This window comes from Electrophorus electricus, chromosome 1 (assembly GCF_041902795.1).
Source record: "Electrophorus electricus isolate QZ-2024a chromosome 1, ASM4190279v1, whole genome shotgun sequence".
NCBI lineage: Eukaryota > Metazoa > Chordata > Actinopteri > Gymnotiformes > Gymnotidae > Electrophorus > Electrophorus electricus.
This window is the reverse complement of record NC_137497.1, coordinates 41,495,253-41,512,005: the sequence shown is the minus strand read 5'-3', so window position 1 is coordinate 41,512,005 and position 16,753 is coordinate 41,495,253. Positions and strand designations below refer to the sequence as shown.

The following is a 16,753-nucleotide window of genomic DNA, read 5'->3' as shown; positions in this document are numbered from 1 at the left end:
TGGATGAAGTATTCCTTTAAGGTCTCAGGCTATTAAGCAACTTTGCATATAAATGTGATGTCACACTCTGTAGTCACATCTCACTGGCTTGAATGAAAGATGTGCACAGACTTTCAGTGGTAGGTTTTTTTTTGGTGCGGGGGGGGGGGGGGTTGGGGGTTGGGGGCAGGATCTTACACCAGGCAAAGAGCAAAAAAAAAAAAACACCTACCTGCCAAGACCTAGTGAACCTGGCAGTAGATACCGGCTGTCAACTTGATAATCAGCTGAGAATTTTCACTACTGCGCTTGCACTGAGAACATGATGGCATTGAGGTGCCATGTGGGTCTCGAATACGTCATGCCAAGCACAGACTGGTAGCTGGAAGCTGAAGATCTGTACTCCAGGGTGCCATAAATAACAGGCTACTACTGCTTTGAGGATGGAAGAGAGGCAAGCTGGCCAGTGTTGGCGCGACACCTGGAGACACAGAGGGTAAAGCGGAGGAAGCTCGGTGCCTTGTAGGGCCGCCCCATACAGACAAAACGTTTTTGATGGTTAGCCCACATTATTCTGCCCCAAATTGTTTATATTTCTGGGATCCCATGAATGTGGCAGCTTTTGAAAATACTCACAGAACACTCTGGAATGTTTGAGAATGGTCACGATCCTGACAGCACTTAATAAAAAATTTTTTAATTTCTCATATCAGACCCATGTGTCTGTGTTGCAAAGCCAAATATCATGACACCAGTTAATGAATGATAAATTGTTCAGGCCTAGGTCCCTGTAGACCCCCCTCCTGTCTAAGTGGGCATTCCAGGGCTGAATTTAAGGCATGCTTGCTACTTGCTTGGCTCGGACTGCTGGCCGAGGAGCTTTTTCCAAGCACGGGTTTCCTGTTCCTTGCCCACTTCGTGTTTTGAGGCACATTCGTGCACATTTGGAGACAGGGATGTGTACAGGGCCTGGAGCTCGACGTGGGCGCGGGTGGCAGGTAAAACACTCTGTGGTGGAATGCACGCTCCCATTCTGCCTGCACCCCGAGCGCAACAGCAATGCTGCAAATGTTCACTCCACCCCTCGGGCAAGTGACCTGGAACCGCACACTCTTCATTTAGTCTAACGTTCAAAAATATGTCATATGCAAGCTATCCTGTTAAATCAATAACTTTGCCCTCCTGACAGTGTGCGACGACATAATTATAACACCTGGCACACTTCACTGCCTGGGTGATTGATTGCTGATTGTAGATTGCTAGATTGCTAGATTGTAATATATTCTGTTTGACTCCAACACGGCGTGCTGCCTACCCTCCGTATACGTCTACTGGGAGATAAATGCATGGATTTGACCATGGAACCATAAACTTGATTAATATTATTAACAAATATGCAATCTGATCTCTCCATTGGAGCATTGCCGGGGATCATTAAGCTTGCTGGGACTTATTGTCCCCACACTATAATAGGTTTTCTGTTCGTACAGCTTAGGGAATATTCTACATTTATATATGCTGATCGTATATGTAAACTAATGGACAGGTTGGGAGAATTACCTCCTTGTAGACAGTTTTCTGATTGGTTAATACAGATGGATGGTCTTGAAACGGTTTTTGATTAGAGAGTCAAAGGGAGTCACAGTACATTTTTATTACCGCAACTTCTTAATAAATAGCTACCAGGATATAAAGTCAACTTAGCCAATGTGTTAATTAAAAAGTTATTTACAGCAGATTTAAATGGTTAATCATCTCTGAACTCACTGAAACATTTTGCGGTAACCTGAGACATGTTGCGCATTGAAACCGTTTACAGTGAATGCGTACAGTGAAATGTGCTAATCAAAACTGCCCTCTCCTGCCCATAAGGCACTGTCCACCAGTGAAGGTCAGATATTGCTGGGCCGTTCTTATTGTTTAGTAGTCCTAATCTGGCCCAGTGTGCCAGCACATTCATTCACGCTGAATAACTAGTACTTGTGGCACCGTCTATGTTGATATGGTCATGCCCATTAAGTGAACTGTTTACTGTATTCTGGAGAGTTAGGGTTAGGGGTGGGAGAGGGGAAACCAGTAAGCTTCAGCGGATTTGCATAACAATTAGTTGCTTTGTTTCCATTCGTTATTAGCAACCTTTGACTTTTTTGGGTGGGGGTGGGGGGTAGTGGTGAAGTATTGCTTTAGATATTACACTAATCCTATTCTAATGTGTTTTTTTCTCAATCAAGATAACAATGTATTCCATAAGAGAGAGAGAGAGAGAGAGAGAGAGAGAGAGAGACAGACAGACAGAGAAGGATACTTTAGCTTTAGCTAAACCTCTGTGTTGATCTGAAAGCTCCATATGGGATTAAAGCGGTCTTTGCCCTGGATTGTCAGTGAGTGCCCTGGCTGGCGATGTTCTGTACGCGTGCCATTCCAGCCTGCTTTTGTGCGCAGTAACACTCTGACAGCTATGTTTAGCAGAATCCCTCTGGAGCTTCGGCCCAACTGCCCCCCCCCCGCTCACAGTCAGTGGGGCTCGGGGTTTGTGCGTAGACCTGCTCCCCACCTCCCCACCTCCCCCGTCCGGAACACCTTTCCCAGCGCCTCACAGCACATGTGCAAGATCACACAGCGCCTCATGAGTGGACAGGCACAGCATGCAGAACCCGCCAGCCAGCTCTGACCAGTCGAGAAGAGAAGCTGAGAGCACACAAGGGCCTTGGAAGGATTTGATGTGATAATTTGCAAGTGTCATCACTTAAAAAAAACAAAAAAAAAACAAAACTGTGAGCATCATCAGTTCAAAGATTTGTGAAAGCATGGCAGAACTGAAGAGTCGTTCTGTTTTTCATCAGGCTGTTATTCTGAAGGCATCTTTAGCATCAAGCCATTGTGCCTGCGCTTAAAGACAGCGCCAGCGTGTGGCCCTGCTGGTGGCACGCGCACTCACCTTCCTTTCCAACCAGAAAGTCCAGGTGGCAGTATGTGTAGGTCACGCCAATCTTGGTCTCCACCTGCGGCCTCTTGAGGGTGGAGTAAATTTTCCCTGGACTGCTGTCCTCTGTCTGACGGATCTTCCTCAGCCCACAGCCCATCTCCCCTACTCCTGTCAGAGTCCGCTTTGATCCGGAACTGACGAGGGACGGAAGAAAGAGAGGGAAATGGAGAGATGGAGAGAGGGAATGTGAGAGAGGGGTAGAGAGAGAGAGGGAGGCAGAGAGAAAGAGAGAAAGATGTAAATTCTGTGGAAGCTGTAGAAGAACCACGTTGCAGATGTTACGGGCACCTTGTTCGGCTTCATAAGGAGTGAAAACGAGGCGTTTACCAAAATGGGCAGTGAGGTACCTTTCTTTAGACCATTGTCGACACGGTATATACCACAGAATCTAAACATACCTTTAAAACTCCCACCGAAGCTCAGTTCTGCTTTTCATTTCACACCTTTGTTAACGACGCCAGCGAATGCTAACAAAGTGAGCTACAAATTAAAGGGGCTTTTTTTTAAGACACCTCTTTATGCGCCACGCACACACGTTTGGTTTTACTAACTTACATTAGTGGTTATTTCACATGAAATAAAAATGGAAACCCCAGCGTCGTCTTTTTTTTTTCCTACCCATAAGCTTCAGAGAGAGAGAGGGAGGGAAAAAAACCGATCCAATTAAAGTCAGCGTAATGACTTCTGATGGGTGCGAGATATATGAATAAATGTAGTAAATGAGCGTTAGGCCGTCGATGGCGTCCATTTCTCCTTGCAGGCAGGATGACGTACACAGACAGACGAGTGGCCGACCCCAGCCCTTCTTCGTCGTACATGCACACGCTCACCGTGGCAACGGTGGACCGATCAGACGAATGCAGGTGACAATCCTGAGCTGAATAAACGGGGGTGGGTGGGGGCAAAAGTACTTTATTATGTTCTTTTCTAATTACACTGCAAGGTCTGGGTCTGGCTCGCTAATCCGGGAGGCGGTGCTGAGCGTGGCCGGGAAAGAAAACGCCGGCTAATGAGGTGAGCGAGGAGAACCGAGAGGTGAGAATCAATCACCGCGGTTTCGGCGGCCGCGCCATTCGCGGAGACGCTGGGGCGAGGAAGCAGATCGAGAGCGAGGCCGGACTTAATTACGAACCTGGCGAGAAGCCGACCCGATTCGTGAATGCTGTCATGAGAACTGATGTTTTCGCCGATGCCTCTATGAGCAGAAGTGTTTTGTTATCAACGGCGGTGCCGAGCCCGTTGGGAAAATGATGTCTCCTGTGCAGCGATCACGTCTGAGGGACGGGTCCCCACCCACCCAAACAAATGAAATGAGCCATGAAGCGCTGCAGGCAGGATGCTGGAAAGCATCCCTAGTGCAGCTTCAGGGAAAAAAAATGGAAATATTTAATCCTGACTTTTTCCTGAATTCTTTTCTTTTTTTTGGCATTTTTTTTTCTGCATGTACTGAACTAATTTCTGTCTGTTTCACTCTGAGCAAGATTTCACTTTCTGAAGCAAGAAACAGAGACATTAGAGGGGGGAGAGGGGGCAAGAATGTTGCAGAACAGGAAACAAAATCTAAATTCTGCCCCAGCCCTCCCTCAGCAGTGATTTCTCGAACTGCTCATCGTCAGAAGGAAGGAGATAGAAGGGGAAATGCAGGCCTCCACAAAAACACGGCTCAGATATTCTGGAGCAGTCTGGAGCGTCTCTCTCTGAAATCTTCGTAGGGGGTTTGGAGCTTCGGATGTGGTCCCTGGAGGTCCTGCTCGGCGTGTAATCCGCCAGAGTGGGAACAGCCTGAACAAAGCAGGGTAGAGAGCCTGGGAGTCCTGCGGGGCTGCATTGAGGGGGGCCGTGTGTGTGTGTCTGTGTATGTGTGTTTGGGGGGTGTGTGTGTGTGTGTGTGTGTGTGTGTGTGTGTGTGTGTGTTTGCATAGCCTGCAGAGACGGGGAGGGCACGGAGACAGGGAGGGGCGTGGTATTTTTAGAGCCGGCGAAGAAAGCAGGAGCGTGTTTATGACTTTCAGAGTGACTGCAAGCTTTCTGAAGTTCAGGCACACATTGCCAACAATCTCGACAGCTCTTGCCTCCTAGGCTGACCTCTCCTGGTCTCTCTTTGCCTCTCCTGGTCTCTCCTTGCCTCTCCTGGTCTCTCCTTGCCTCTTCTGGTCTCTCCTGGTCTCTCCTTGCCTCTCCTGGTCTCTCCTTGTCTCTCATTGCCTCTCCTGTTCTCTCCTTGTCTCTCCTCACCTCTCCGTCCACTCCTGTGTTTAAGCAGCGGATGAACATGCTCCCAGGAAATGGATTGCACCCTGGCACACAAAAAATCAAAACAAAAAGGACGGTAGAGATAGAGTGTGTCTTTTGGAGCCCCCGCGATCTGGTCTGTCGGGCTGCAGGAGCCGTAAACCATGACCTCAGTGCCGGTGGCATCCTAGGCGAAGATCACACCTTCCACCAGCACCTCCTGCTCGGCCGGCAGCTATTACATGCTATTACATGAAGATCAACAACACAACCTTTCCCCCCCCCATCATCCATGACCACAGAAGAGTGATTCACCAACCAGCTGGCTGCACTAGCCATGTTTTTTCCAGAAGTTTCTTTTATACCTCCCTGTGTTATTTCTCAAAAGAGTTGCTGTTTTTCTCTCATCTTAGCAGTTAGACATTTGCTTCCCCATCGTGTAATGATCTACAAGTAGCATTTGAGACATTTCAGCTTGTGCGACTAGAGCTTCTGGCTCGACTGTGTCGAACATCTGTGCTGTCCCTCCCTGCACGTTCGGATGCGTGAATCCTTCTCTCGGTGACCTTTCGCCCTTGTAAAGGCCCGAGTCAGGCTGCAGAGGCCCGAGGTGCAGTTTCCTGCCGGTGTCTCCGTCTGATCAGCGGCAGGGCAGATCCCTGAGGCTGGAGGGGGCAAAGTTTCCCAAGTTTGGACTTCCTCTTTCCTTCCTGCCCTTCCTGCCTCCAGCGTGAGACCCCTCACCTGGGTGGGACCAGTATGCACATGCTTGTGTGTGTTTGTGTGTGTGTGTGTGTGTGTGTGTGTGTGTGGGCAGGTCACGTGGTCAGAGAAACAGGACTCCACACACAGGCAGAGCCTGGGCGAGGTGAAGGGGGCATGTGATACACCACATGTTCCCGAGAACATTGAGTCACAGGTACAGCTGACATGTTCAATACAGCTAAAGGAGGCCGAGAGGAATGAGAAGAACAAGGAAGTAGGTAAGAGAATGCAGAACTTGGTTCTGTGCCACACGATTACCGACTCGTGCTAAAAAACCCCCCCCCAAAAAAACAGGCCTTGTTTACAATAGGTGACTTTTCCCAGTCAGACCTGCACCTCTGTCTCATGTCTCTGTTCGGGAGGCTCAGCAGATTAGGGTATGACCAAGAGAAACACATGGCCAGTGTTCCTTTACAAATTAAAGCAGTGTCTGTCTGTTTTTCTGAAGGCCGCACCGGGAGGGGCGAGACACTTCGCCTTTTGTTTGCCACGCACCCAGACAGTCCGTCCGCACAGCGCCGTCTCCAGACCTTACCACAGCCGTGCAGCAAACCCAGACACAGCCCAGGGAATTGCCATGGGAACCGGCCCCTTGACAACGATTTCATACACAGGAGAATAAAGGACAGCAATATCTCTCTCTTTTTTTCTCCCTCTCTCCTTCTCTGCCCTTATCCTTTCTTTCTCTGTTTCACTCTGCCTCTCCCTCTCTGTCTACTGTCCTCTTTATAATTGAGATTTTTGTTCCCCATTCTGGTGGACAAATATATTTCTACTTTGTGATTCAGCTCACAGCTTTACTGGCATAATGGCAGACTATGAAGGAAAGGGGCTAGAGACAGAGAAGTAGTCTATAAAACCAAAATATTATCTCATGAGGCCTATTAAAAGCAAATATTAGGGAACACACACACACACACACACACACACGCTCTGCTTCTTTTCAAAATATCATGTGCACATTCCGGCAAATAATCGGTCTATGATCTAAATTCGCATATGGCCATTTCTTCATTACAGAAAATGGAGGCCGAGTTCTTCCCCTCAGACGGAGTATTGACATGTCCTTCTTCGACATTACAGGATCAATACCACTGCAATTTTCTTGACCACCCATTACAAAGTGAGCCAATCCATCTTTAAAAATATCACCTGTATGTTTTCTGTGGCTGGCTTCTTTCACTGGCCTGTTAAATACTACAAGCCCAAAGCTTGCTGGTACCTCCTCATGGACTTCCTTTAATAGTCTTTCCTATGACACTGCAATGCCAAAGGCTTGGTGTTTTTGTTTGTTTTTTTTGGTCCATGACCTTCCAGCACATCAGGAAAGAAAGGAACATCCTCTTTGCTTGAATCACAGGAGTATAATCCATTGAGAGAGTGGTGGGGTGAAGCACAAATTACCACTCATCTTCCATCGCATCGCGGGGTTAAGGCGACCCAGCGGGCCCCGCGACGACGGCAACACGAAATGACATCTGATTTGCACACTGTCTGCGCTTCCTGTTCTTTTGGAGCAGGAGCTTTGCTCCAGAAACGCAGCAGGAGGAGCTGCTGCCCTAATTACACGTGGCGAGAGAGGGAGCTCTCTCCCCGACGCCTCAGACATGACGAGGGCGAGAAAAAGATACATGGTGAGGAGAGAAAAAAGGGGTAACGCGTTATGTCAGTCATTTCAGAGTCACGTCTGCGCAGCATGGAGTAATTAAGTTTGCAGTGCGCCAAGGCATTCCAATTAGCTAAATTAGATTTAATTGGGCACAAGAGAGGATTCTCTGTCCTAATCAGGTTACCAAAATATTGGAGTTTTTGCTAGCATTAATCACGCAGCCTCAAACATGAGAACAGCTGCTGGCACTAACCTGGATACTGTCTGCAAGATTTACAAAAAGACAAAATTACCAACATCTCCAAACCTACAGTGTGGATCATGTGACACTCCGGGCTTCAATCTCATTAGCATAAGCCCAACACATTCCAGTCAGTTACTAAGTGACAGATGGAACAGGCAGTTAATCATTTTACAGCCTTGGGGAGTATCATTGTATTCATATCAGATTACCAAACCATAGAAAATATGGCTGAACTCTTTATAGTAAATAGTTGAATGATAATAAATGAGCTGACTGATCAGAAAAAACAAACAAAAAACAAACAAAAAACAAAACAAAACATCCACTGTGGAAGGATTAAAGGGAAAAAGGTGCCTAGAAGACACCACAGGGAATCCAAACTTGGCTCAAAGCACTAGTCCAACGTTAGCATGTTCGTGTAGCAAGAAGGGATCTGAAATGTAGGACTTCACAAAGCCTGACACTCTCGCTGACAACTCAACAGGGTTCTAAACTTCAGGCGAACGGAGGCGCGCGCTGGAGAACGGCCGAACCTGAGACGTGTGTAAGAAAAAAGGTCTGCAAGACGTCTGCAAGCGTTTCGCATCTATACGTTAGCGAGGGCGAGCATGATGGACGGTGAGGTGGTGAGCGGCTGCGTCTACACCCGGGGAATGCTCCACCTGGCACGTCCCAGTGCTGGCTGCCTCGCGGGCAGCCACTGGAACTGATTAATGACAGTTTGCCCCTCCAATCCACCCCCATCCCCCATTTCCCCTCCCCCTCCCTCCTGCTCACGAGGACCTCTATTTTCCAGAGCATGCAAACTTGACATGAAGAGCACATATGTCCTCGTTAAAGGGCAAAGGTCAAGTACTTGTGTCAGGTAAGCTTTCTCACAGTTTATTTTCAGGTCATGCCTCACGCATGTGATTCCCAGCAAACCAGATCACTGATCTGTGTGATGGGTCCTGTGAAGAGGGTTTTGTGTGTGTGTGTGTGTGTGTGTGTGTGTGCATGAAAGAAAAAGTGTGACAGGAGTTGCAGTGTAGGAGAGTCATTAAGAGTCGATGCCACTGTTCCCCTGTCCATCACTGCCCCGTGTCCTGCTCTCAGCAAAGTGCAGAGAAACACGCGGTAAATGTCATGGCTGAGCCCAAACTGGGTGCCGCAGAGGCATGACAGACACGGAGAGCAAGAGGCGTGTCACTTACCTGTCGGGAGCCGCAGGTGCTGGAAGTTTGACTCTGATCAGTGAAACGGCGTCGCTGTGAAACGCGCGGACGGCAGTGAGCTGAGATCAGATATGGCACTCGGCAAGAGGAGCAGGCGTGCACGCGAGAAGAAGAAAAAGAACAAGAATGAGAAGAAAAAGAACTCTGTAAATCCTGTGTGAAATCACTGCGGCGGAGAGAGGGGAAGGAAGCCCGGCTCCGGTCTTCTAAATCCCGCTCGGATCGGGGGGCTCAGTCCTCCTCAGGAAGCGAAACAGAGCACGGCAAACACTCTTTGCATGCTCTCGTTTAGGTCATGCTCAAAGTATGTCCGTGCAGTTGTTCTGCAAGCTCAGGAAAACCACATCCTCTGACATATCTACCTCCTCTCTCCTGCTGTGCTCGCACTGTCTGTCGCTGTGCTTCCCCTCCGCTCCCGCGCTCTCTGATTGTCTGAGATGACAGACCACTCTGACCCAGACGTAGCTTAGCCTCGCCACCCTCTCTCTCTCTCTCTCTCTCTCTCTCTCTCTCTCTCTCTCTCTCTCTCTCTCTCTCTCTGGCACTCTCCCACACTCTAGACTCCTCAGGCAGCCGTTGCAGTTCCAGCCCACTGACTGAAGAATACATCTGAGTAGGACGCAGGGGTGGGGGGGGGGGGGGGTGCGGGGAGCAGGGAAAAGGGGGGAAAGAGGTGGACAGGAGGGAAATGCGGAAGGGAGAGGAGGGAGGTGGGGATAACGGTACAGTTTGGGAATGAGAGGTTTAAATAAGAACAACAAAGACATAATTGCCAAAGAAATGGGAGCAAAAAGAAAAAGGAGGAAAAAAGAAACAGAAGCTCTACAGAGGAGACTTTTGTAGACACAGTGTCACTCACACACACACACACACACTCACACACACACACACACACTCACACACTCACACACACACACACACACACTCACACACACACACACTCACACACACACACACTCACACACACACACACACACACACACTCACACACACACACACACACACACACACACACACACACGCACACACACATGCGCACACACACACACACACACACACACAGGGTATTTGGATGGCTGTGTGTGGGAGACACGAGCTGTTTGGGGGTTCAGAGTGTCTGCATTTGCTCTTTGATGCGGTGAAATATATTTTTAATAAGCCCCAGGCGAGACCCCCTACAGCTGCCAATCCATTATTCAGACCAGTGGGCAGGCTGAGTGGTGACAAGGAATCAGCTCTGTCCCAACCCTCCTCCCAGTTCAGAGCTAATCACAACCCAGAGGAGCCCCGATAGGGTCAGAGACGTCCAGTGCAAGGACAGCCATGTGACCTGACAGCATGCATAAAGACCATCCAAGAGTGCATAAACATCTCCCACGGACTTGGGAATCAAATTAATGATGTGTTTAAGAGGATGTAGGAAAAGGGATCAAACGTGGTGTCACAAGAAGTGCTCATCCTGCTCGCACAGAGGCATACTCTCCTCTCAGCAACTCCCCACCTGACCTGTACATAGAAACCCGAGAGGTAGTGTTCCACCTAGGCAAGAGCTGAACTCAGAGAGCACGATGCACGTGACGGCCCAAGGCCGAAAGGTTTACAAGAGACAGAGGTTCTTGTCCGCTGTAAGTAAATTAAAAAGAATGCAGCAGTGATTATAACTGAGGTCTAACGTGAAAGACAGTGGTGATCTCTCACACTGTAATTACCTCAGTAATAATTTCACAGTCCATCAGATAACAAGGAAGACCCAGGGTATTAGTTAAAAGCATGCTGCACTTGAGAACTCTAATGTTGTCAGTGAATTATCAAAAAAAGTCAGTGTATTATGATCAGGCAAACTGGGCACGACTATTGTTTTAGACCTTTTATTCTATATAACCCTTTGCCAATCACTAACCTGCCAACCATTCACCTCTAACCTCTAGTCACTTAGGGCAGCAATCCCAAGCTGCCGTAGAAATGCAAGATGGTTCTCGTACGACACCAGACATTTTGGACTTAAGGCATGTTGTGGATGATTAGTCATGTGGAGGGCAAGCGATGTCATATAATGTCATAAACCCCAGTTAAGAACAAATGTGGATTTGGAATGACTTTACAAAAATAATGAGTTTTGCAACTACACCATTAGCATCAGTCTCTGTGACTACTAAGTACAAGAATGTTCTGCTCCAATATCAATGCCATACTACCCCCTAGTGTTTAAAGTTTTTAATTCTCATTAAAAGCTTCATGAAAGCCTTGTATGGTTCATTCATCATGAAAGGGACATTCAAGGCTGTGGTACATTTCTACCCGCAAAAGACTGACTACACAGCGCTGGCTTATCAAGACCATGTACCAGGCAGAGCTGTCTGTATGGCCCCTCACCCACAAAATCAGCCCCGAGGATCACTTCGATTAATAGGCAAAAGCGAAGAAAATTTTAGACTGGAAAGATGCAATGCATTTATCTACTGACTAGTTTTCACTGATGGGAACAATGAGAACAGAAATGTCGATGGTATAAAACAATTTATATCCTACAGGAAATAACAGTATCATAACAAGATGTTACTTAAATAAGTGGAAGATTAGGCTTCTTGGTGAGGATTACCTATAAGCAGGTAGCCCATGCACATGGTCTCTCAGATACTGATTATGATTAGTCACATGACAAGTTCCTGCTCAACCCCAGCAGTTCACGGAGTTCTGAAATCATGTGTAGAGTGTGGAAAACACACGCTCACACAAATCCTATCAATAGTTTTAGCTGTTAGCTCAAATATTGCCATAGCAATTACTCTAGCATTTTAAAAGTAACATCTAAAACTATGAAAAATACATAAACAAATATTGACTTGTCTTATTTGCATAATTTCTTTTACATCTATTTAAAAATATCTTTACACCAATTAAAATATTATTTGATGGAGGTGTTACTGAGTCACCCATGTTTGCTTTGTAGATATGAAATCCCTTGAAACTGCTAGGTGCGTTCCAGTACATAGTGTCATTTAGTCAGAGTGGGATTATTGGCACAAGGTAAACAGCCGTGATAAGTATGATTAAGTGTGATTAAGTATGATACACTGCAAGTGTACAGTTCCACTGCTGGTAAAAAACAGCGCAGTCAGATAAAAAGCTCGAGCCGATGAAAAGACCACCATCACTCTTCACGGACGTTTGGGTGTAACCCACAACCACGTTGTCTGGGGGAATATGGCATTGTTGCTTGGTTTATTAGTCCTTAAGGAGGTCTCTCCCATCCATCACAGCATTTATGCGCTGTTGTGGACACAGCAGAATGGTGTGCTCCTTCAGACACACTCCTGCTTGCCTGTTTGCCCCTGATATTCTCCAGCAGTGTTTGCAGATGGGGGACTCATTGTCCTGTATTGGTATTTCTCCGGCTGGGTCACGCTGAATGTCATTAATGACATGGACGTGTTGCGAGGGCCCTGCACATGCGCAGCTGTACATATAAAAAGAGGGAACGCAGCTCCAAATCCACCACACCCGGCACTTCACCTCATATGAGCAGGTACTGTGATTAATCAAATTTGACCTGTTACTAACAGTTACAATAACTTGGGCAGTGACTGCAGTTTTTGGTGACAAAGCAAGAGCAGATACAGTTTAAAAAAACATATTATAGATAAATGCAATATTACAATAAAATAGCAAATACTAGGTAGATGCAATATTTGAGAAATCTTTAAAATAGAAAGATAAAATATTTAAACAATATTTAAAAAACTTAATCACATGTAAATATACAGCTAACCTGCAGAAGGCACAGTGTAAGGAATGTAAGTCTGCCATTCCAGTTTTTTTTTTTTACATTAATTGAATTAGTCCCTACCACTGCATAAGAAAACAGAAAATGACTGTGCCACTACACCAGTGATGCCGTTGCTATGGTCTAAAGTTGTTTCGCATGCTCTCCTTGCTTTGTTGGGACGATGTTAAGAGCAAGATGTTCAGCACAATGTTTATGTGGATCGTGTGCCTACTTATTCTGCTACCAATGGCTTCTGCCTGCACTGTGGTGAGTAGCCAGGAACACACAGAAGCATGTCTACAGCACTTACTGCATGAAGGTCCAAAAGACGCACCAAGAATGGAATCAGCTGTTTATTAGCACTACAATTTGGCTTAGAACTGCTTTACTGAGCTATTTTGGCTTTATTGCAAACTGCTGGATGTATTTTCGCACTTCTTCAAAGGTTAAAACGCAAGCTGTTGTGAATGAAATGCATTGAAGACCATATTAACGTAGTCACCATCAGGTGTTAGTCATTAACAGCCAGCGGCAATTAACACTGCATTAGAAGTATATGTGTTAGCCTCTGAATTAAATTTATATCAATATATCTAATCAATGCATACAATGATAAAAAATCAACCAAAGAAACAGATATGTGATCAGGATATTCAGATGTATTAACTTTGCATGATATGGCCCCTCCCTCTTCCTCAAACGTCTCTCTCTCTCTCTCTCTCTCTCTCTCTCTCTCTCTCTCTCTCTCTCTCTCTCTCTCTCTCTCTCTGTGTGCGTGTGTGTGTTCGTTAGTCTATAGTGCCACGCGCTCTCGTGTCGTCCACCTGATCCTTGCTGTGTGTAATCGTCTTGTGTGTGTATATATGTGTATGTCTCGTGTGTTGTCGTAGGTTTATCGGTGTTTGATGTAATATAGCATATTTGCTAAGTGTAGGTGTTCTGTGTTATTAAAACGTTTGTTTCAATGTGCCTTGTCCCCGCATCCTGCTTAAGACTCGTAGCCGTCACATTAACAATAATCAAATACGCAAAACAGGCAAAATAAAATGTCACAAATACGATGAAATATTATGTCTTATAATTTGCTAAAATTAAAACTAATAAGTTTTGTTTAAAAAATGACATGAACATAAATAATATATAATTTTTCTTACTCCTTTGCCATAATTCTTACTGTCTAGGGACATTAACAGCAAGGTAAGCACGAATCCTATTGCAATTAGTTGGAATTAATTCTATTGCCTAGCTGATCTTGTGATTCTATTTAAATTCTAAAGCCCAAAAGTTAAAATTCCAAGAGAATATTAAAGATGGAACACAATTACAGTTTCTTGAGTCTTTTTCAAAACATATAAACAACAGGAAATTTTACTCATATACCCTATTTCCCACTTTCTTAGTTTTATTAGACAACTGACAGCAGTCGCGATTTTGTATATTTTCCTTCTGAGGACAGGGTGTGTTGGTTACTTCAGCTATACTGTACCTGTAACCACCTAGCTCTTTGTACCATCTTTGTACAGTTTTATTAAACTGTAAAAAAACTGTAGTTAGCCCAGTGAACTGAATCACTCTAGGCATGTTGTGAAACGATTCACCTTCTTGAGCTCAGGTATAATGAGCCAAGTTTCAGATAGCCATGAGATGCGCCATGTGATGCGCCATGTGACGTGATAAGCGGCTGTCTCCGCCTGCAGAGCTGGAGCAAGGAGGTGGCAGCATCTTCTCAGGACTGGGCCAACACCTGTGCCATGGCCCATGGGCCACCCAGCAGCCGCATGATCAGAGGTAGGCCAGCTGTTATTCAACCGATTCTGCGTTTAACATCAAAAGATATCGATGAACTAAAAAAAAAGTTTCTTGAGGTTTTGTATGATTTAGATCCACATTTTAAAAATTCAGACTGGATTAAATTGTGAAAATTTTGAGATGACACTTCCATCCGTGGCTGGATTAACCGTATACATGCTGCAGATTATATTAGATTAGATTAGGATGCCATGAGCGCACGGGGCCTGCAGCAATTTAAAAAGTGTGAATCATTTTTTGCCATTTACTTCATCCAAATGTATGCCATCTCATGAGAGAGAGCAAAAAATAGTTTAGCATTTCATCATATAAGGTAGCAAAATATATTAAATGATCTCCTATGTATCTTCTAGGAAATTTGACAATGGGTCTTGCAAATTAAAATTGCAGCAAGAGAAATAAGCGCAAACTAATGAATGTATAAAACTCATAAATTAGCCATGTATTTCAGATGTGGTCAAGCAACCGTCTTTTGTTCCGACTCTTTTGGTTTATTAGAATCAGCGTAGGTGTTCTATCACTGCTTCATTATACTGCCATTGTTTTTAGAATCCTTACATAAAATCTTCCTTTTAAGGGAACCCTGATTTTTTCTTTTCTTTTGGGGACTCTGACTTGTCTTTTGATGGATAGGATGCGTTTGCTGCTTCAGTTACTTCCACACTTACCTGTCATCGCTTTTGTTTCGTGTCAGTCCAACCATCAAATTTCCAACTTGCTAACACAATAAAGCAGAAGAGTGCAGTTATTATTTAATTTGATTTATTTTACTCTAAAATGTGTTTATTTTTCACAGCTAATTGATTAAATGAAAAGCAGCGGATTAAAATCACAAAATGAGAAAGGATAACGATTTGGACACTGATTCAGTACAAAGTAAACAAAGCTCTTTTTCTGTGTGTTTTGTGAACCTGCAGGATATCAAATGGGTGAGAACCTTTTCCAGAGCACTACACCGCTTACGTGGACTGACGTTGTGACGGCATGGCACAGTGAATACAAGAACTACAAATACGGTTTTGGATCAATCAATGGGAAATCGATAGGCCATTATACCCAGGTAATTATTTTATCCATTAGTTATACCAGGTTATGTATTACAAAAGTTTATTCCCTTACAAATGATTATGGAGCTACATTGAGATAACATTATTATCTGTTTGGGGTTGTCATTGTATCGATAATAAGGAACTGGCAGTTACTTTTTCGTGCATAATTATATACCTGGTCCAGCATTGGCTCAGCATGGCTATATAAGAGAAGACTATCTTAAGACTAGGGACAGGTGATTGACTTGAAAAGAATCTTTAGCTGAAGTAGTGTTTATCCTGATGCGATCCTGTTTCTCTTCCCGTTAAAGGTGGTGTGGTACAGCTCATACAAGGTTGGCTGCGGTATTGCCAAGTGTGGTGACCGCTATTTCTACTCGTGCCGTTACTACCGAGCGTACGTAACTGCCCCCTACTGTACCTTTTAGACCACTGTTCCAATATGTGGTGTCATGATCTCGTTGGGGGTTTGTTTCCCGGGCTATGAATGTGTTAATAATAAGCTATCATTGCCTTTGTAAACAGAGGGAATTTCAATGGTGTGGCTCCGTACACAGAGGGAGTGCCCTGCTCTGCCTGCCCACAAGCTTGTGAAGACAAACTCTGCAGTAAGTGTCATTACACAGCTTACTGTCTACCTCAGCGTAGAATTGATCAAATACCACTGTGAGGAAAACATTACTGCGAGTCATTGTATCACTTCATAACAAATGTGACCAAAAGAATTTTAGACTTACACTTTGATGTACAGAATGCAATTATTGCTCTGGGGACTGACCTTTTCATTGCTTTTTGTTTTTCTTTTTACTGCTAACCCATGCCCTCACATTGACACTGCCTGAAATTGCCCTAGATTAAAACAACAGGGGATGTGTAAGTACTACATTGTGAAAAAGTACTGCACTGCTCTGTGTCTGTGTTCTGACAAGATCATCCCTGTTGGCAAAAAATAAACGCAGACCTGTAAGGGCTGCCATTGTGGTTATTAGACGTTGAACATGTGAAGCTTTGATTGGAGCACATGTCTTGAAAAATAATCAAATCTAAACCTTTAGTTAAATAATTTTTCTTATATACTTTTCTGCCACTTCTAAAACATT

The 16,753-nt window shown here is 45.1% G+C and overlaps 2 protein-coding genes across 5 annotated transcripts in view; one reads left to right on the top strand and one right to left on the bottom strand.

The window, feature by feature from the left end:
* The window catches only part of rftn1b (raftlin, lipid raft linker 1b), a 49,048-nt gene extending 39,501 nt beyond the window's left edge, over nt 1-9,547 (bottom strand). Inside the window, exons 1-2 of one of the 4 annotated variants that reach the window (XM_081720233.1) lie at nt 9,009-9,547; nt 2,918-3,099 (exon numbers count right to left, since the gene is read on the bottom strand). In XM_081720233.1, the coding sequence (XP_081576359.1) occupies nt 2,918-3,062 (145 nt within the window). In that variant the 5' untranslated portion in view covers nt 3,063-3,099; nt 9,009-9,547. The remainder of the gene's footprint in view (nt 1-2,917; nt 3,100-9,008) is intronic. The other 3 variants (XM_027012286.3, XM_081720225.1, XM_081720227.1) reach the window with 3 other exon arrangements.
* A 3,443-nt stretch (nt 9,548-12,990) lies between these two features.
* Nucleotides 12,991-16,495, top strand: LOC113578803 (cysteine-rich venom protein DIS2). The gene is made up of 7 exons (XM_081722653.1): nt 12,991-13,062; nt 13,686-13,693; nt 14,474-14,583; nt 15,522-15,664; nt 15,965-16,050; nt 16,179-16,261; nt 16,464-16,495. Exons 1-7 carry the CDS (start codon nt 12,991-12,993, stop codon nt 16,493-16,495), a joined length of 534 nt encoding a protein of 177 aa, XP_081578779.1.
* The last annotated feature ends 258 nt before the right edge of the window (nt 16,496-16,753 follow it).